The sequence below is a fragment of the Gossypium hirsutum genome, chromosome D06, assembly GCF_007990345.1.
Source record: "Gossypium hirsutum isolate 1008001.06 chromosome D06, Gossypium_hirsutum_v2.1, whole genome shotgun sequence".
Classification (NCBI taxonomy): Eukaryota; Viridiplantae; Streptophyta; class Magnoliopsida; order Malvales; family Malvaceae; genus Gossypium; species Gossypium hirsutum.
The window spans coordinates 8489148-8510161 of record NC_053442.1 but is presented as its reverse complement, the minus strand read 5'-3'; the positions used below and the strand labels follow the sequence as shown (position 1 = coordinate 8510161).

At 34.3% G+C, this 21014-nt stretch overlaps 1 protein-coding gene across 3 annotated transcripts; it reads right to left on the bottom strand.

Annotated features, from left to right (window-relative positions):
* Window positions 1-9088: 9088 nt before the first annotated feature.
* On the bottom strand, window positions 9089-18328 carry LOC107901318 (topless-related protein 4). Of its 3 annotated transcripts, none has more exons than XM_016827264.2 (26): window positions 18170-18328; window positions 17883-17972; window positions 17575-17754; window positions 17301-17414; window positions 17036-17194; window positions 16772-16949; window positions 16568-16691; window positions 16138-16253; window positions 15348-15519; window positions 15090-15199; window positions 14930-14999; window positions 14748-14821; window positions 14523-14618; window positions 14344-14439; window positions 13510-13637; window positions 13161-13395; window positions 12912-13076; window positions 12718-12810; window positions 12426-12572; window positions 11886-11996; window positions 11580-11759; window positions 11173-11301; window positions 10992-11087; window positions 10402-10590; window positions 9963-10129; window positions 9089-9836 (listed from the first exon to the last, which is right to left on the bottom strand). In XM_016827264.2, exons 2-26 carry the CDS (start codon window positions 17960-17962, stop codon window positions 9638-9640), a joined length of 3408 nt encoding a protein of 1135 aa, XP_016682753.2. In that variant the 5' UTR covers window positions 17963-17972; window positions 18170-18328; the 3' UTR covers window positions 9089-9637. The 3 variants fall into 3 exon arrangements, with proteins under 3 accessions (XP_016682753.2, XP_016682754.2, XP_016682755.2); XM_016827265.2 differs by having other exon boundaries at window positions 15348-15516; XM_016827266.2 differs by having other exon boundaries at window positions 15348-15468.
* Window positions 18329-21014: the final 2686 nt, after the last annotated feature.

Genomic DNA, 21014 nt, shown 5'->3' with positions numbered 1-21014 from the left:
GAAAACCTGAATAGTCGAATTGGATAATAAGACATGCCCATTGCAAAGAAATAAATTGTCACACTCAGTGAGTTAGGGTGCAACAGTTCAATCTTTGAAGTTAAATAAATTTAAAAATAAATATATAATAAATCTAAGCTAATAATACATAAAAATTTATGATGTTAATAATATATTGTGATTTAAAAATAATACATAATGAAATTCAACGCTAATATATATGATTGTAATATATATGAAAAAAATTTCAAGTGTAGTACGTAAAGTAATATATACATATATATATAAATAGATAAATAAAATATAAATAACATAATTACAATAACGATAAGGCTAGTGGCGACAATGATAATAATAATAAAGAAGATTAAACTAATTAATAAAAAAACAAATAAAAAAGAGGATTAAATTGAGTTTTAAACAAATTTACAAGGAAAAAATGAGAATAAAACAAAACAGAGGGCCAAAATATAATGCGCGAATTACTTGGGAGACCAAGCAAGAAATACTCCCTTCCCTCAAAACGAGGCGTTTAGATCAAGACTGAATTGAAACAAATTCAAAATTCATGCGGGAAATTTACAAAAAACAAAAAAACAATAATGAAATTAAAATGATGGAGTGAAATAGAGGGATCGGAGGCGCAAATAGACCACACAACAAAAATGCCTGGATCCTCCCCGGGTCGGGTCACCGTGCTAACCATAAACCACCAAACGGCATAGTTTTGAAACCATTGGAACCGGGCTTAAACGACGTCGTTTTTTAGACTATATAAAGACCACTTCAAACCCTAAATCAAAAACCCCATGCCATTTTCAAAACTCATGCCGCAAAACCTATGTCTCTCTTCGTCGTTCGAACCCCTTCGACTCTGATTTAGACGGAATGAATATGAATTCCGATGACGCCTACAATGGTAAGATCCTCTCACTTTCTCTCTTTTTGGATTTCGTAGAGGAGCAAAAATGATTTGCATTATATCAGAAAGTGAAATATACCATTACTCTTTTAAAAATCAATCTATTATTATTTTTTGTTCATAATAGAAAAAAATCAAAGAAATAAAAGAAGAAGAGAGAAAAAAGGAAATCGGATAATCACCTTCAAAAAACTCAAAAAAAATTTGATTTTTTTCATTTTGTATTGATATCGTGTGTGTAACCCCTTACAGATTCTGCTTAATGGCTTTATATAGCCAAAAAGAAAATGAAAAGAAAATTACAGCAAAATATATTTTGCTCCTTTTTTATTTGATGTTGTTTTCTATTCGTTTCTGCTTGTTTGCTTGTGTGCAAGTACGGCCGTACAGTGACGTGGCGCAGCGCAGCGCGTGAAGGTGTTATACGTGGCGGTGGCACACGTGCGAGGGCAGAGGCTGGGTCCTGGTTGCTGCGGCGCTAGGAGCTAATGTTGCTAGGGTTTCAGTCTCAGTTAGGATAGGTGTTGGGCCTCTGTAATCGGGCTAGGGTTTAGATTAGTGGGCTAAATGTTGTAACTGGGTTAAGCTATTTTGGGCTATAAATTTTTTATTTTTTTATTTTTTTATTTTTTGACTTTGTAATATGGACTTTGAATTTTCAATTTTGGGCCCGGACTAAAATGGGTCATTACAACTGCCCCTCTTTACTCGTTTTCGTGTAACGGGAACGGAGCAAAGACTTTAAAAATGACCAATTTTGCCCGGTTGTGCTTGAACCTTGGTGCTATTCTTCTTCAAGCAACCTCATTTCATCCTATTGTATCTTCAGAGGTATAGGAATTGGTGCTTCGATCCACTCCACCGCAACGTCAGGGAGATAAGATTTGTACCTTGTAACTTGTTGAAGGAGCAAAATTTGCTATCTTTAATCTGCTCCACTGCAACTTCAGGGAGATAGGACAGGATGCGATCTACTCTACTGCTATTTCAAAGAGATAAGATCTGTGGTTTTAATCCGCTCCACTGCAACTATAGAGAGATAGGATTGATTTCTTTTGTCAGCTCCAATTTATTTAACTGCAATGTCGAGGAAGCTAGATTCGCCGTTGTAGCTTCAATCTTTTCCACTGCACCACCTGGGAAGTTAGATTCGCTGTTGTAGCTTCAATATTTTTAACTGCAACGTCGGGGAAGCAGGACTCGCCGTTGTGGCTTTAATCTGTTCCACTGCACCGCCTGGGAAGTAAGATTCATAATTTTCAACCTGCTCCACTACTGCTTAGGGAGATAAGATCTGCCATCTTTGATATGCTCCACTACTGCTTAGGGAGATAAGATTTATAATTCTTCGGTTTGTTCCGCTGCAACTTCAGGGAGATAAGGTCAGTGGCTTGAATCTGCTTCCCTACTCTTGGGGAAGATAAGATTCGCCGTCTTCGATCTGCTCCACTACTACTTAGGGAGATAAGATCTGTAATTTTCAACCTACTCCACTGCTCAGGGAGATAAGGTTAGTGGCTTAAATCTGTTTCCCTACTCCTGGGAATATAAGATTCACCGTCTTCGATCTGCTCCACTACTGCTTAGGGAGATAAGATCTGTAATTTTTAACCTACTCCACTGCTGTTCAGGGAGACAAGGTCAGTGGCTTAAATCTGCTTCCCTACTCTTGGGGAAGATAAGATTCGCCGTCTTTGATCTGCTCCACTACTGCTTAGGGAGATAAAATTTGCAATTTTTAACCTATTCCACTGCTGTCCAGGGGGATAGGACTAGTGGCTTAAATCTGCTTCCCTACTACCTGGGGAAGATGAGATTCGCCGTCTTCAATCTGCTCCACTACTGCTTAGGGAGATAAGATCTGTAATATTCAACCTATTCCACTGCTGACCAGGGAGATAGGATTCACAATCTTCAACCTATTCCTACTGCTGACCAGGGAGATATGATTCACAATCTTCAACCTATTCCTACTGTGACCAGAGAGATAGGATTCACAATCTTCAATCTATTCCACTACTACCCAGGGAGATAGAATTCACAATCCTCAATCTATTCCACTGCTGCCCAAGGAGATAGAATTCTCAATCTTCAACCTATTCCTCTGCTGACCAGGGAGATAGGATTCACAACCTTCAACCTATTCCACTGCTGTCCAGGGAGATAGGGCTGGGGTCATCGATCTACTTCACTACTGCTTAGGGAAATAAGATCTGTAATTTTTAACCTGCTCCGCTGTAACCCAGGGAAGCAAGGCTGGGGTCTTCGATCTGTTTCACTGTCAATACAGGAAGGCAAGATCTGATATCTTTAACCTGCTCCGTTGTAACCCAGGGAGGCAAGGTTGGTGTCTTTGATCTGCTTCGCTGTCGATGCAAGAAGGCAAGATCCACTATCTTCAACCTGCCCCGCTGCAACCCAGGGAGGCAAAGCTAGTGTCTTCAATCTACTTCACTGTCAATACAGGAAGGCAAGATCTGCTATCTTTAACCTGCTCCGCTGTAACCCAGGGAGGCAAGGCTGGTGTCTTCAATCTGCTTCGCTGTCAGTGCAGGAAGGTAAGATCTGCTATATTCAACCTGCTCCGCTGCAACCTAGGGAGGCAAGGCTGGTGTCTTCAATTTGCTTCGCTGTCGGTGCAGGAAGGCAAGATTTGCTATTTTCAACCTCCTCCGCTGCAACCCGGGGAGGCAAGGATGGTGAATACACTTATACCTTAACTACTATTTGATTAACAAATTCACTAGACTAAAATTCAATATAATACTATAATTGACTTGTGAATATTATTCAATAATATTTACTGACTCGATCATCGAAGAATGGGGTTTCAAAACCACCGTTTTTGGGACCACTGAAAATCAGGTTGTTATAGATATGATGAACGGAAACGATGAATTAGAGAAATCTAACACGTATCACTATCCACAATGATGAGCAATAGATGACTTGGAGATTAAATTAACTTCTTCAAATTATTATTTAATTGATTTTAATTAAATAATTAAAGTTTAAAGTGAAAATTAAATTAATTAATCGTCACAATTTTATTGAACAAGACAATTAAATTTATTTACTCAAGATTTTGGTACAGTAAAGTTGTCATGACTTTAACGAAATTGGAATTGGGTTGATAAAATAATTTAATTGAGTGAATTAATTGAATAAAATAATAGTTTGAAAATATAAAAACAATTTATTGGGTTAGTTAAATTATATGAATTAGTTTAAAGGTTAAATGGATCATATAATTGTATCTAATTCAAGAAAGGTCCATTAAGGCCTATTTGGCATTAGGGTGGGTGGCACACATAATATATCAAAAGGTGCGTTGCCACCGACCACTATTATCTTATTAGAGATATGTATTTTTCTACTAAAATATTTTTATTTTTTGCTTCTTGTTGAACTAAGAATTTCGAGATGTTCTCTATAAATAAAGACCATGGGTTAGATCAAACATGTGACACTAAGTGTTGTTACTCTACCAAATTAGTGAGATATATTCTAGAAATAAATTTTAACTTTGAGAGATTTTTTTTAGGTTTCTAGCCCATAGAGAGATATTGATCTTCCCCATTGGAACATCAATAAAGCTTTTATTGTGTTTACCGGTTCATGACTTAGAGCCCACATTCTAGGCAAGCCAAAGTTTGAGAATGGCAGAGAATATCATGTTGGTAGAAAGTTGAGAAACGACCTAGACCGCCTATCCTAAAACACGGGTACAATTTTAGTAAAAGGTTTGTTGCTATGAATAATACAAATAATCGATTTAGAAAAATTTTAACTTTCTGCTATGCAACAAAATCAATTTCTAAATCAAATTTTTCAACAATTGGTATTAGAGTCGAGCTATGTTATGTTTATAGTGCAAATCAGATTACTTCTCTCTCACTTTTGATTGGTTAAATTGATGAGAAGTGACATTATTGTATTATATGCATGTTTTGGATGAATGGATATTTATTATTTTATATTTGTTCATTATTCGATCTCTGTTTAGTTTGGCAAATAGTCGTGGTCGGCAACAAGCACAAGGGGTCGAGGCGTCGCGCCTTAGTTGGATGTGTGGAACGAGCAACAGTTAGGGCATAGTGCCCCATCAGGTGCCCCAAGGCACTCAAAGTGTAGGGGCTTTGCGCCCCAGCAGGCACGCATATAATGTGACAATAGCCAAGCATCATGCCCAGCCAAGTGGCGGCTAACCAGGTGAGATTGGTTAGGGCACCGCGCCTCAGTTAATCTAAAAAAAACAAGAGCAACACCAAGGGCTAGAAGACCCAATGTATGACGCTCCGACCAACCAAGTGAACCATGTAGCATGCTAGGGCTTCAAGCCCTATAGGGCGTAGGAGTCGTGACACCAGCACAACAAGTGTGCAGCTACCCCGACCAACAAACAAGTTATAGGCGCTAACGCAAAGGCACTGGCAAGTGGGTTTAACAGGGCAAACAGACGTGGGCAGCAATAGCATGGCAGGGTGGCTAGTTGACTGTTACACCCCAAACCCTGTTAAATTGGTTCGACCCTAATCTGGTGAGCTATATTAGTCATCAGGGTGACTCTCCATTAACTCATAACCTAACCTCCAACACACCACGTATATATAACATATAATGTGCTAAGTTATAACACAACAGCAAAATCAAATCATACATAGAATGTAAAACATGCGAACTTACAAAAATAAACAGGGAAAGGATTTGCATGTCACTTAAACAGTGAAACTTAAATGTTTGCATGAAAGAAATAAACAGGGAATTTTAGGGTATGCATACTCAAACATAAATACAAGTACATAGAAGTTATTATTAAGGTTCGTACGGCAACATAGGTTGGCATAACAATGAAAAACATGAGTTCACACAATAACACGGGTGCGCAAATTATCATAAGTTTGCATACTACCTAAGTTTGCACATAAAAAGACATCATGAGTTCGCATACAAAACAGGCATCGCAACAAAAAGAGACGTTCATGCAAGGGTTCTATACTTTTTATAGGGTTCACTAAATAGTAAGATTATTATTTCCAAGGGTTCACATGCATGTTGAGGTTTGCAAACATTTAGGGGTTGCATGAAACGGTACTTAGCAATCCAACTAACTTGCATTTAGTTTAAGACATATTCTAGAAAAATTAAAAGAATACAACATAGCATGTATGTAAGGAGGAATAATGAACTTAAACTTTATTTGTACCGAAAAGAAGAATTTAACAACAAGGTTTAATTTAAGGTTTTGCAAAAATAAAATTAAACTTTAAGGAAATTGTTTTAATAACAGTAGCAACTTTAATAAAACTAAACCCACACAAATAAACTCATCCTTTTTCCTGGGTCCGTAGATTTCTGTTCAGGAATTAGCCTTGCCTAGATCATCTACCTCGCCATTACCATCCGTGACCTACTTACCTGCGAAGTAAGAGAGGAGCGGGTGAGTTCATTGAGAACTTAGTGAATATACAAGAATTGATAAAACATGCCTTAAGAAATATGGTGTTTAAAATAGAAGCTTAGTTCAAAAACTATTTTGCGAGTTGGGCTCGCTGTAAGGGTGCGATACTCAATTTCCAGTTACCTACTTGTCATATAACTTTGAAACAGATTCATATGTACTTTGTTGCAATTTTACTTAAAAACTTGGCTTGTTTCTAAAAGGAAAACTTAAAACATAAACATGTGCTTGTGCTTGTGCTTGTGCTTGTGCTTGTGCTTGTTCTTATTCTTATACTTGTGTTGTTAATAACAATTTCATAAAAACTTGTTCATAATCACTTGCACTTGTTTTTTTTTTTTTTGGATAAGCAAACCTCCTTATAGTGCCTCACTTGTGACTCAGAGAGTCATTAACATGTCTCATAAGTGTAGTGATAAGCTAAACACTCTCCTGGACGCCAACATATCCCTATGAATAGAGCATAGCTCGACATTCCCTTATCCTTCCACATGTTTCAGGGCCTTAACACCCAAATCAAAAACTTGCATATGAGTATTCACAATCCTATGGCATGCCATTATATCCAACATATAAGCTCGCATAAAAGCACTTGTTCATATAGAGCTTGCACAAAAGCTCGCAAACACAGTTTATAAAATCGTACTTTAAAAACATATCTTAAAACTTAGGCTCACATAGGAGCACGCATAAAAATAACTTTAAAAACATAGCTTGAAAACAGAATCTCAGAACTTGAAAACAAAGTTTTATAGAAAAGCTTACTCTTGGGACTTAGTTTAAAAACCTAAATTTCTTGGAAAATATAGCAGTTCGCACACAGTAACGAACCCTGAACACGCATTGAAAAGCTGAGAAATTTAAACGAGTTTTGCTTTGCCTTTATCTTTGATGGTAGATGGTCCGGCTGATTTGCAACATACATACATGAATATACACAAATTACTAAACAAACAGAACATATACAAATATACAAGCGAACCTAGCTTCCTGGACAATCAACCCTAACAGGACAAAGACTTACATTGGTTTCTACAAACTTGGTTCTGAACAAAAACTTGACAATAGAATAATCGATGAGAGAATTTTTATGGAATAAGGGTTGTATTTATAGGAATCAGGTGTCTTAGTATTCTCTAAATACTCTACTTGACTTAGGAAACCCAAATCGGTTTAGAAGAAGGTTACGTGAACAAAAAGTATCCTAGATACACAATATCTTAATTTCTTAATTTAAGTCTGATTCGACTTTCACCAAACCAACTGGTGAACACAACTTGCAATGAATTTAGTGCACCCCCTTACCATATCTTTTGGCGTACATTATTTCGTCGTATCTCTGGTGAACTCCTTACTAATATTCTTTTGGCGAACCCTCACTTGCAAGGCCAAACTTTCAGGCCCTATCTCGAGATGTTACATTGACAATCTGACAATGGCGATGGCCGATCAGCGGAGCTCATAACAACAACGAAAAACTGTTGGGCTCACAAGATTGTTCACTCTTGATTTTGGTTATCGTGGTGTTGGTGCACAAGTTCTTTTCGGATATTCAAGATGCCTGGCTTTAACCTAGAAGACCCAAAGAATGCTTTTGAAAATTTTTAATTATTTTACTTTTTTTTTCTTAGGATGAAACCATGAAATTTTTTGACCAATTAGAGTTGATTGATTTTAATTAGAATTTTGGTATTTATGAATATTATGAATAATTGAATATTGATAAATTAAGGACAGTGTCTATACATACATGATTAAGCATGTCATTTAGTTTAGGAAAGAATGTCATATGTACTTGTTTGCATATTTAATCATTCATAATTAAAAATGAAATTAAAAACTTGTATCGTTTTTAAAATATTAAGTGGGAGAAGGTCCTTAAACAAAACCTACTGCCTCTATTAGTAGTCATGGTGTAATAACATAATAATACTTTGAGCCAGTTAACCTTGGTTGAACCCTATGATTAGTATTATCACGTTGGTTCACTAGAGAGATTTTTTTTTTATGAAGACAATTAATCATATATGTTAATCATTGATGGTTATATATTTAAGATTATTCTAGTTAACTAACTTTTTTATGAAATTTTTATTTTTATTTTTTTTAACAATTCTTCAGTTTGCTTTTATCTTTAATTTTTGTAAATATGTATTTCTTAATATTTTAATATTTAACATTTTTAAAATCTTTTTAAAATTTAGTATTCTTATAATAATCATTATTTTATCCATCTTAAGTATTTGTTTGAACCATCCAATTCAACCGATTAAGGGATTGAAAGTTAAACTGATTCCACCTTCTATCTGTTTCTTATAAAAAAAATGTTAAGGGATAAAATGGTAAATTTGATTTTACTTTTAAAAATATTATATTTGAATACATTATATTTTATTATATTTAAATTAAAGTATTCAAATTAATAAAATTAAAATCACAAAACTAACATTTTAAAAAATAAAAAATTACTTTAGCATATATTTGGATTGACTTTATGATATAAACTAGTAAAGTAAGGAAAAATAAATATCGTTCAATTTATTACAAAACAAATTTTTAAGATGCGTGTTTTTTTTTTTTTAAATTTTAATTTTTTCCTTTCTTTTCCACTATTTATTTTACATATGATTTACTTTATTTAACTTTTACTTTAATTACTTTCAATCCATAGTATTAATAAATCAGAAATGAAAACACACTAAAGGGAAATACCAACTCAACTCATTTATAAACATTCTATAATTCACCTTATTTGTTTGTGTCCGTCTTTATATCCTTTTTTTTCCGTATCATATTTCGTGTCACATCCAAATATTACACGGTACGGACAAATAGTAGCCGTTAAAACAATTTCTTAATTTAAAAAAAAAATAACCGAAGCATAAGCAAAAAAATAAACATAATTAATATAGTTTCTAAAAGGCTAAATAATAATGGGAAACCCGCCAGGATTCCTAGTTATAAACCAACAGAAATTTTTTGTCTGATTTCGCTCCCTTTTTTTTCAAGTCTATAGTCAGACCAGCTTCTCTAAGCCAACATCTCCTAAATTTACACCAAAATCCCTGAAATCAACACTATATGCCTTGGCTGCAAAAAGGACGTCATGCGATTCATACCAATCCATTATACTTCTGAAGCTCCCCCTTGAGAATTTCTTTTTAACATGACACCAGTGAGCATATGATAAAAATGCATGCTAGTAATGGATGCTTTGGTTATATCCTTTCTATCAATACCTGCACGTGTGCTGGTCACCGCTGGGGAGGTTCTGAACCAGTTACACCTGATGTGGTACTTGGTCCAGCACCATTTTCAGCTGGAGGAGAGGTGCCCCATTTTCCTTCCGACTCCAATGGCTCAACAATTTGGACCCCACCATCTGTTAATCCCAAAGCAAATTGATTTGGGTCGGATGGGTGTGCCGCAATGACGAGTGGAAAAACTCTCAAGCTGTTCAAGGTGCATTGTTAGAAACTTCCACCACAAAACGTATTGGATTGAATCACGATATGATAATTAACTATTAACTCAAATTGTGTTTATGACTGTTTTAATAAATAGAAAGAGAAAAAGCACCTTGGATTTGGAGGTAAATATGCTGCGGGACTAATTCGACATCTCAATCTGAGTGTTGAAGCAGTAAGCACACCAACACTTCCATCTTCAAAACTCACATATATCGATTGGCTGTCACAGGAGTATGTTGCATGAGTAATTGGACCGCTGGCTTCTCGAGGGACCCACTGTTTGAGAAAACAATTCCAAAACAATATTAATAACCTCAAAATAAACCCCCCCCCCCAAAAAAAAAAGGGTTGTATTGACAAATAGCAGACTGTACTAGCAGCAAAACGATTTCTAAAAGGTTGAATTTGGCATTGCCAGCCCACTCCTAAATACATGCATGAAAATATTCTAAATGCAATTACCTCCTGAAGTGCACTTGATTTAAACATAGATTTTAAGCAATAAAAATCTAGAAAATATATATTATACAGCAAATAAGCTCAGACACCTGCTTTAGGCATTCTAGTTTTGGTGCTTCAAATATTGCTATCTGTGTTTCATGAACTGCCAGCAAATGTATCTGATCTAGGTGAAACTGAACACGAGTCTCTGCATGAGGAGATGCTGCCCGGCCATTTGGGATTTGCAAGAACTTACTAGCTTGCTTCTCCCATCCATCTGTGCTCCATACACAGAGCTGTAGAGAAAAACAAACATGGAATAATTAGCAGACAAACGGAGAGTTAACTCCATAAAAAGTACTAAAAATCATTTTTATAAGACATCCCTATTCATGGTAAGTCCTATGAAGTTCTGTGTAGTGTTTAATATGATAAACTACCAACAAACCAAGTAGGAAAGACTTTATATAAGCATAATAAATTAATATGTTTTCACAAGCATAAATTCAAGGGAATCATTCCCTACCCAAGCTTTCCCTACGGTCCTTAACAAGATTAACTCGATCCACGCCTATGACTCTAAACTTCAGCTTAACCATATCTCTAAGTATTAATTATTCTAGCTTTCTCAAAGTGGACTGTTGAACTGCTTTAGGATACAACAAGCATGTGTGGGAAAGAAGCTAATATTTTGCACCTGACTGTCGGCTCCCGAAGATACAAGCACGTTCAGAGTATGAGAGAAGGCAAGACCTGTTATTCTTTTCTGATGACCTTTTAACTTTGTTTTCACCTGTTAAAAATAGAGCACATAGTTAATCAAATAATTTCCACTTACGTATCAACAACCATCGAAGTTTTAAGTCAATTAAAAGGACCTCATCCACCCGAACATTGTAAATTTGGATCGATGAATCATCCATGCCTATGGCGATGATATTATTGTCCTGAGGATGAAATGCAAGAAATGTGGCTGCTGGTGGTGGGGGCATGAACGTTGTCATTGTCTGCATATTAAGAAAGCACAAAGATACAACAATGAATATAAAGAAGTATGGAATCAGATTATGCAAACTACGATCATCACAAAAAATAACCTCATTGTCAGTCAGTTTCAACCTAAAAATCTAACCAATTAAACATTCTCAATTAATCAGCATTCCTTAAACTTCATGACTATAATATGAACACTTATCCTTTTAAATGGCCTATTAACCTAAAAATCCAAAGCTTTCCTAAAAATGTAATCATGTCCAAAGAATGAGATGAGTGGAGAATGCCCTACCTTAAATGTCATCATATTGAATAGTGAAATTTTACCCCCTGAAGCCGACATGACGTAAGAATCATTCTTTGAAAGTGCAAAGCATGGAACAGCATCTTCAGGATTTGTATCACTTATATCATTGGTCATCAATATTCCACTTGAAGGCAGCCATAATTGTGGTGCTACACTAGTTGTGGCCTACAACAGGCAGGACTTAGTTAATATCTAGCTTATAATAACAATAAGAAAATAAAATCAACTAAAAATAGAATTAGGAAACCAGGTATGCGACCTAGCAAAGAGTTGTTAAAGAAATTAAAAGACCTTCCCAGTTACGTTGCGATCATTCCTCTGCCATTTCCAGAGCTTGTGTACAGCATTAGACGCTAATGCCAATATGGCAACTCCAGAATTTGTATATATTAGTCTAGAAACCTGAAATCAAGCAAAAAAAAATAATCGCTTGTCCTTTTTCTATAAATAAATAAGTACATATTATCAACAAAAATTTGTTAAATTTCAAATCACTAACTGCCTAAGACGATACTCTCTCATGGTATTTTAAGCATCTACATTCATCAAGTCATTGAAAATTACCATATTAAATAGAGCACTCTTTATGTTATTTATCATACTCTACTCAGATTATAACCACAGACTAACCAAACTACAAATATTTATATAGTTAACTTAGGTGCCAAATTATTAACCACGATAGCTGAAAAACACAATAGTTTTTGCCACACAGAAGAGGATAAAATCTTATTGAACTATTCATGAGAAGCTGATTTTAGAAAGAAGGCATATTCAGGCACAACTATGACCAAGTTCTATAATGTTACACAACTAGATACTGAGCTTTACCCTCATTGCTGTCAAACTATCAGGAAGCCTCAAGGAGCGGCACTGTGATGGTTCATTAATTTCTGTAAGTTTCCAGATCCTAGATTTTTCCGCTGACTCATCTGTAATCCTGGGCTTTATATCAGCCAAAGTTCGAGCATCATTGTTCTGGAGAGACACAGAAAAGCAAAGGTTAGATCATAATAGATCATAAATTGTTTCATACAAAAATTACTTGTTAGAGATTGCATTTAAAAGATTATGTAAATTTCTGCCAAATGTATTTAGGGTAAGATTATGAAAGGTAACTCACTGTTCCAACTATAGCAGTTACTGGTGCAGCCCGATCACCAATGGTTGTTCCAATAGTTGCATTGTTAGAGCCAAATGGACCAACACTAGGAGCCTATTACATAAATCAGGCACTCAGGAAATATATTTCCATAGAACAAATATGCATAAATGATTGCATAGTTGTACGTATTTGTATATATAAAGAGCTTTTACCTTTACTATAGCAGCAGGAGCAACTCTAGAAGCATCAAATGAACGATTCTCCACCGTCCGTAGGAACCTAACCCCATCTGAGTTTGCTAGAATTTTAACCCCATTATCATCAGTTGAAACAGCTAACAATGTTCCTTCCTTGTTAAATCTAATGCAAGGAGAAGGCTGCATTTTGTTATAACAATTAAGGTTAGTAGGGAGAGTAAGCATCAGACAGCCTAACATGAAATGAGGCATGCGCTTATGTACCGGCAATCCACCATCAGCTGGAGTACTTGTTAATAGATTAAGATTGTCCATGTCCCAGAATTTGACAGAGAACTCATCACCAGCAGCCAAGAACCTATTCTTTGTTGTGTCAAATTGAACAACTCCCACAGATCTCTTTCCAAGACCAAAATATGTCCTCTTGACAGCTCCTTCACTTTCATTCCATTCCACCAAGAATGATTCCCCTTCTTTGTTTGTCCCACATGAGAACAACCTATAAGTGGCAGATATAAATTAAAGGATTAATATTACTGTTAAAGAATAGAAAGAAAAAGAACAACCCCAAAAGAGAAAGACCAGAATTATAGAGTACAAATAAGACATGAACCTTGTTCCATCAGCACTGTATTGCATTGTTGTGGATGACTGACCAGGAGCGTTATAGTCAACTCTTGAGCCCATATTATCATACAACCATGCCTTTATTTTCCCATCAGTTGCTGTTGAGAAAATGAACTGAAAACACAGAAGAAAACAAAGAAGAAAATGGAAGTCTTTAAGCTTGACAGCAAAATAAACATGAAACTTTACAGGAAACCAATGATTAAAAATGTATAAATTCCCAAAAAAAGAAACCCCAAAAGAAAGGTAGATAAGTTCTTAAGGAATGTGAAAGAAACCAGAAGGGAGTGGTGGTTCCATAACAACTCAATATCCCAATTTTTCAAATATTTTTACCATGTCGCATATTGAACTCCATAGAAGATTATGTTTACAACCCTCCTATGTTTATTTAAACATGACTTAAGCAGAAAGAAGAGGTCATTGGAGGTAAAACCACTGAATTTACAAACAGAAACTGCAGTTTTCATGCTAGAACTCAAGCAAAAAAAGTTTGCCTTTCTGCTTCAGAACATTGTAAGACAAACCACTCCAAAACAAGTGATTGAGGAAAGCTAAAAGCAGATTTGTATTAAACATAAATAACATTAAATGCATAATTATCTAATTCTATGCATTCCATCTGTTAAGATTCTTTGGATAAAATGGTGAAAAAATTTTAGCTTAGTTTCCTAAACAAATTATTGGCTTTTTTTGTAAACTAAGAAAAAATAAGTGTACATTTTTCGGGGTTTAGGATTTTGGGTCTCACTGTTGAAATGGAAAAGAAATCTAAACTAACGAACAAGTGAGTATCAATCTCCAAGCTACTGTTTGTTACCTGAATATTTTCCTTGTGATGAGGGCATATGGAAAAGACAGGTGCTTCATGACCCTCAAAAGTATGTTGTTTGGCCCCAGAAGCTGCATCCCATACCTACAAGATGTGAGCCTGTTAGAAAGCCATATCAAACAGATGGAGTGAGATTATTTTATAAAAATAAAAAGACGACAAGCAACCTTAATAACCCTGTCCTCGCCACAAGTGACAACAGATAATTGCTTGTTGGGGTAGGAGAACGCAAGATCATTAACACTTCCAGCATGAGCCTCAATCTAAAATAAAAAATATTTCAGTGAATATATTTAGGAGAAAGCACCATGTCCTATCTGAGGCCGCATAAGTAATTTTAAATAGAAACTTAAAACTAGATGAGCCTAATCGAATTGACTGATCAGACAAACCTCTAAGCGGTCACGTAGATCATCACCACCATGGTAGGAGTATATGTGCACAATATGCTTGGAGTATGCAACACCTGAAATAGGGAGAAAATCTCAAATCTAGTATTCGATTTACATGAAAAAATCTCCTATGTACAGAAGTAGACTATCAGAAGTCCAATTGTTATAGCTCCAAGAATTACCAAAAAGAGCTCCATCAGGGCTCCACACAACACGGTTGACCGAGACTGTATAATCATTCGCCAAAGATGCCTGTGAGAATCAGATGGTTACATTTTAAGAAGCACAAAATAACTACTTCATGTTCACTATATCTTGTTAAAAGGTGAAACAAAGAAATACCTGCAGAGGCATTGAACACGCTGAAAGGTCCCAGGCCTTAAAAGCTTTATGAGCTATCTTTTCACCACTACCTACTTCCCACACCATGATATCACCGATGTTTGTTCCCACTGAAATTACAAACCAAATACAGAGAAAATACAATTAGCACACAACATGAAAGGGAAGCTAAAACCAGAATACGGAAACGTACGCAGTTTAGAGGAAATGAAATCTAAGCATGCATGAAAATTTTTATATCACAGTGGGTTGGCTCACCTAGAAGTAGAATTTGTTGTACTGGATGGAAATCCATGCTCTTGACAGCAGAACCCTGACTTAGAGTCATAACAACAGTCTTGGGCAAGTCATCAAGTGAGTATGAACTCTGACCGTGGGTCTGGCCCGCATATGGAACAGGCAAAATAGTTACTGGCAGATTATTGACCTGCTGAAGGAGCAGCTAATCAGATGCCCTTCATTAAATATCATTTCATGCAAAAGGTGGAAGGATGATGCTATGTTACAAGATGGAGCAGATCTCTTACTACTCAGAATTGCAGTCATAAGACTAATGGCAGAAAAACCCTTAAGGTGATATACAAGCCAACTAAAATCCACAAAATTGTCGAAACTGTATAAACTGTCTATTACCAGTTTTTCCCTTTCTGGTGATAAAGAGCAACCAAATATGAGCAATTAATGACAGAAAAGTAGAAGTAACCAAGAATGGAACTCAAAAACCAAGCAAAGCAAATAAAATTTTTCATTCTGCCTCACGGACCCTGTTATACCACATTTCATTGATTACTCATAATTTAGGTAAAACGAGGGAAGCAGCAACTAATTAACAAAAATTTTCAACTTAGTGTAAAAAGAAAGTTTTATATAAATCTAAATCATTACATGAATTAATTAATTTCCTCTAAACCTCAACAAATTGCATCACATGCATCTCAAAGCCATACTATTTGATGGATATAAAAAATTGATATGCATGTCTTACACAGAGGTCATGAGGTAAATCTAATTGTGAACAAGAACAATGGGTATTATTAGTATGTGATACCTCGTCTGGCATTGCAAAGGGCCTTGATCTCTTCAAAACATGTTCAGAATCTGCTGACTGGTAGTCCAGAGCTGGGTTATTGGTTGGAGGAGTTCTAGGTCGTTTCAAGATTGCAGCTGCCGTTTTTTAAAATATATAGAAGGTAAGATGATAGTCCATCAAGATATGCACTTCACTAAAAGCACTATGCAGCCTGTATCCTAAAATCTCCATGCTCTGGCGAATTTCCAGTGTTTCTTGGTTTTACATCTTAAAAACATACTAGCAACAAATATGCCTTTACCTAACAGTTTCACGTATCATGTCCTGTCTGAGGCCACATAATTCTAAATACAGATATAGCTTCAAAACAATCCCCGACATGAAAAATGTAGAACTTAGTAAAGCAAAAGCACTTTGAAGTCTATGAAAACATCCTATCAATAACCACCTGCATTGTTAGGGGCAGTAAGTCCTATTGGTCCAGCAGAAGCCACAGGATGAGGCACAGGAGTTGGGTTAGCCATCCATCCCGCAAGAGAGGTTGGAAGAGCAGCAGGTGTGGGCTGAAAGGGCTGCAAATACATGTACATGAAGTCAAAAGAAATACACAATCCAAAAACAGCTAAATTACTTATGACTTCTATTAACTTACACCATGAGCACCCAGTGGAGGAAAACCCCCTGCCTTTGGAACAGCACTCATTAAAGGATTAGTGACAGGGGATGGAGCTCGAGCACCATTTGGTTGCCCACAACTGTGGTCTACAAATAGAGTTTTTATGTCTGGATTAGGTCTTGGATTCTTACAAAGCTGATGCTGCCAGTTCAAACTGCATTATAACGACAATAAATAACTGTTAGGAAGCTCACAGAAGGAAGGAATCAGGTATAGAATCTAGACACCAGAATATGAGACCTCTGATTTATTAGTGTCCGCAGTCTTGAATTCTTCAACGTAGGAAACTGAAGCTTATCACGGAAAAGGGGGTTAGCCTCTATTAGCTTCTTTAATTCAGCAAGCATTATACCCCTAGCAGATTTTGTATCTCCATATTTTGATAGTTGCTCATTTTCTCTGTGTATTAACATAAGCAATCAAATCTCGTGAACACAAACACAAAGAAGACAAAGTTCTGCCATATTAGACAAGCAGAATCGGAGAACTAATATTTCAGTTGTACCTAAAGTTTTCCAACGTCAACAGATGTGTAATTTCCTTAAAAAGTTCCTCATTAAAAGCTGAAAACACTTTTAGGTCCTTAACTAAAATCTCCACGGCTTTGGTGCGATCCCGCCTGCATTTATGTCAGGAAAATACAGATGAACTTACTATCATTCGCTTTATAATGACAACTAAATTAACCTGCAAATTTGATAATCCAACTCACAAGGCTGACCAAGTAGTGGACGGAATTAGAAGACTATCGAAAATGAACTTTTAAAAAAAGGGCTTACTTGTCCAGTGCTTCAAGGTACTTCTGTTTTCGAATCTCAAAGAAAATTTTCATGGAATATCTATTATCATCAACTTTTGTAAACCCTGAAAGATACTTCTCCACTTCATCCCATTCTCCATTTGTCACCATTTCCTCAAAATATCTCAAATTGAAGAAAAACCCCGACTCTTGCTCCAATCTATTAAATTTAAATATATTAATCAACAAATACACAAAACAATGCATGAACAGATTAAAAAATTTAAATTCTAAAAAGACAGAAGAAAAGAAAAGAAAAATAAAAGGAGTACAAAGATAAGAGCATACTTATGAACAGTGTCTTTAAATTTCTCCTCATCAAGGAATTGAAGTATAAGGAACACAAGTTCTCTGCTAAGCGAGGACATGATTCTAATTCTGTAAAAAGAAATCAACAAAACAATAAAAGAACAAAGAGATCTGAGCTTCTCATAATCAATTATACTTCAAAAAATAACCCAAAAAACCCTAAAAAATTACAGTCCCAACTCTTAAAATTCAACAACCCAATAATATCATCCGAAATTTTAAAAAAAAAAGATTATAAAAAAATATATAATGAAATGAAAATTTACCAGATTAATTGCACAGATCGGGAGAAATTTTTGGAGAAAGCGAAGAGAACGGCAGGTCGTTTTACTGCTTTCTCTTCTTTCTTTTTCTTTTTTTTTTTTTTTCTCCTTTTAGAGCTGTTTGTCTCGCCTGTCTCTCTCTCTCTCTGTTTTCTGGGTTGATGTTTCTGGTGAAGTATTTATACAGAAGAGAAAAGGGTTAGGATTTGAAAGATGAGAAAATAAATTAAGAAACAAACAAAATGAAATTAATAAATATGCCAGCATCAGACAAATGAAATACCGTAAACGAGACGATACGAGAAAATCGTAAACGATACGAGATGAGAAACGAGATCTATTAATATGGAAATACTATATAGGCCTTTCCTCCCAACCAATCAAAATTCTTCCCTATTCAATTATTTTTTCATGCAACCTTCCAACTTAAACACTCTCTTTTTTCCCATTTATATTGAAAATTAAAATAAAATCACAAAAACTAGTGAACTTATTCAAACATATTAAATTTTGGGAGATCTAAAAATTTAATTTTTTTTTTGTAAAAAAAAAGTAGAGATGAAAATGGGGATTTTCTTTCCTTTTGTTTCCAATAATTTACGTTTTTTTTAAAAAATGCAATCTTATCATTTAAAAAAGAAGAAGAAGAAAGTTGAACCATTAATAACATAATAAGAAAGGGGTATATAAATAATTTCCCTAGAAATCGGGATTCAAATCATACGTCGAACTACTTATAGTGATAAGTAGAAGCACTTATAAGAGTGTATTTTATGGACTACTTCCCAAGGCATAATTACCAAATTTATCATTACATATCGTAATTTCAAACACTTTTTAAAGTCTCCAGTTTCTGATTTAATTTATTTATTTATGTTATTAAATGAGTATTTGACAAGAAATTTAATTATTGTATTATATAAATAAAAAATTATTTATTATTTATAATTATGGGATTTAAAAAACACTTTACCATAAAAAAATTAGATTAGCATGACACCTTTTAAGATAAGGGAAGTATTAACTGATTAAGGTAACATATATGGTAATTAATGCATTACTTTTCTTTGTTCTTTTACTAGAAATATGTAATTAAATGTGGAAAAGTAAGCTGACCTTAATTTTTTTCTTTTTTACTATTTATATGAAACTTACTATAAGCTTTCCATATTTAAAAACCAAATCCATAAATAATATTCAGATAATTCCTTAGTTGAAAAACAAATCCATTAAAAAAATAGTTAGGTAATCTATAACTATATATTAATGTTGTGTCCAAATCATGCCTCTTTTCGGCATCTGTAACAAAATAAACCATGTTATAAGGACTAAAATTGAATCAATATGAAAATGGATCGAGTCAAGTGTTTTTTTTTATGATTTTTAATGATTTATTTAATTAAATTGTACAAATTACTCGCATGACTAATTCGATCATTGATCTAGTTCTAAAAATTTAGAGTATATTTTAGTTTTCAAATTTAAAAAGCTTGAATGAATCGTACTAGTACCTATATATTAAAGGAAGGTCCTTTCTTGTGATGACACGGCTCTCTCACTCATTCTCTTATTCTTTTTAATTTTACAAAAAAAAAGTTAAATTTCATCTTTGGTCCCTCTAATATGCTTAAAGTTTATATTTAATCTGTATACTTTACTTTCTAGCATAATTTGTTCCATATATCTTTATAACGTTATTAATTAGTCCAAATAGTTAATGTCGTTAACTTTTCAGTTAAAGTTTTATGTAGTTATATATAATTTGAATACCCAGAGAGTCTTAGAGACAAACACATGACATCCTATTTATTTTAGGTTTACATAAGTGCTTACATTTTCTTTTGTAGTTTTAGAAAATTAGTTAAATTTTAGTTTTGATCCCTCTAGTATGCTTAAATTTGATATTTAACCGCTAAACTTTAAATTCTAATGTAATTTGGTCCCTGTAATTTTATAATGTAGTTATTAATTAGTTCAAATAGTTGATTTCATTAATTTTTCAATCAAAACATTATGTGATTATAATAATTTGAATACCCTAAGAGCCTTAAAGACGGATATGTGTCTTTTATTTCTTTTAGATTTGCCTTGCTTCTTTTTTATATATTATAAAACAATGATTAAACTTCAGTTTTAGCTCTTACACTATGTTGAAACTTGGGATTTAATCCATATACCTTATTTTTTACATAATTTGATCCTTCTACTTTTATAATGTCATTAGTTAGTCTAAATATTTAATATTAACTATTTCAATTAAAATGTTGACGTCAATTTTTCTTAGGCACACTATTCCAATAAAAAGTTATTTTTATCAAGACAAGTTCGAACGAATGTTTTTAAGAAAAAATCTATATAAACATTTTCAATATTATTTTTATTGTTATGTGACTATCAATTTTTTTTTAAATTTTAAAATGTTATATTAGCAAATTTAATAGAAGGATTTTAATAGTGGTAATAGTTGGACCTAAATTTTTAAATCTAAAAAGTAGGTGGTTTAAATTTTTGAAAATAAAAGTAGGATGACAGTACATTCTAGGTTTCAAATTTGTACTCGCTAATTTAACACAAATACATAATTAACCCAATGCAAAGCATTGGAAATCATCTTAGTTAAAATTGATACTTAACTTGGCTAGATTAATCAACATAAAATGCATAAAATAAGGAAGTTGTTGTAGAAGATATATGGAAAGCAAAATAGTGTTTGGTAGGTCATCATTGAGGGTGAGTAATTATAAATGGTTGGTAAGTTTGAGTAATTATTATAATTTTCAAGTTTTATCCAATTGAATATAATTAGATATCCTAATTAATTGTTTCAATTCTTAAAAGAAAGTAGAGA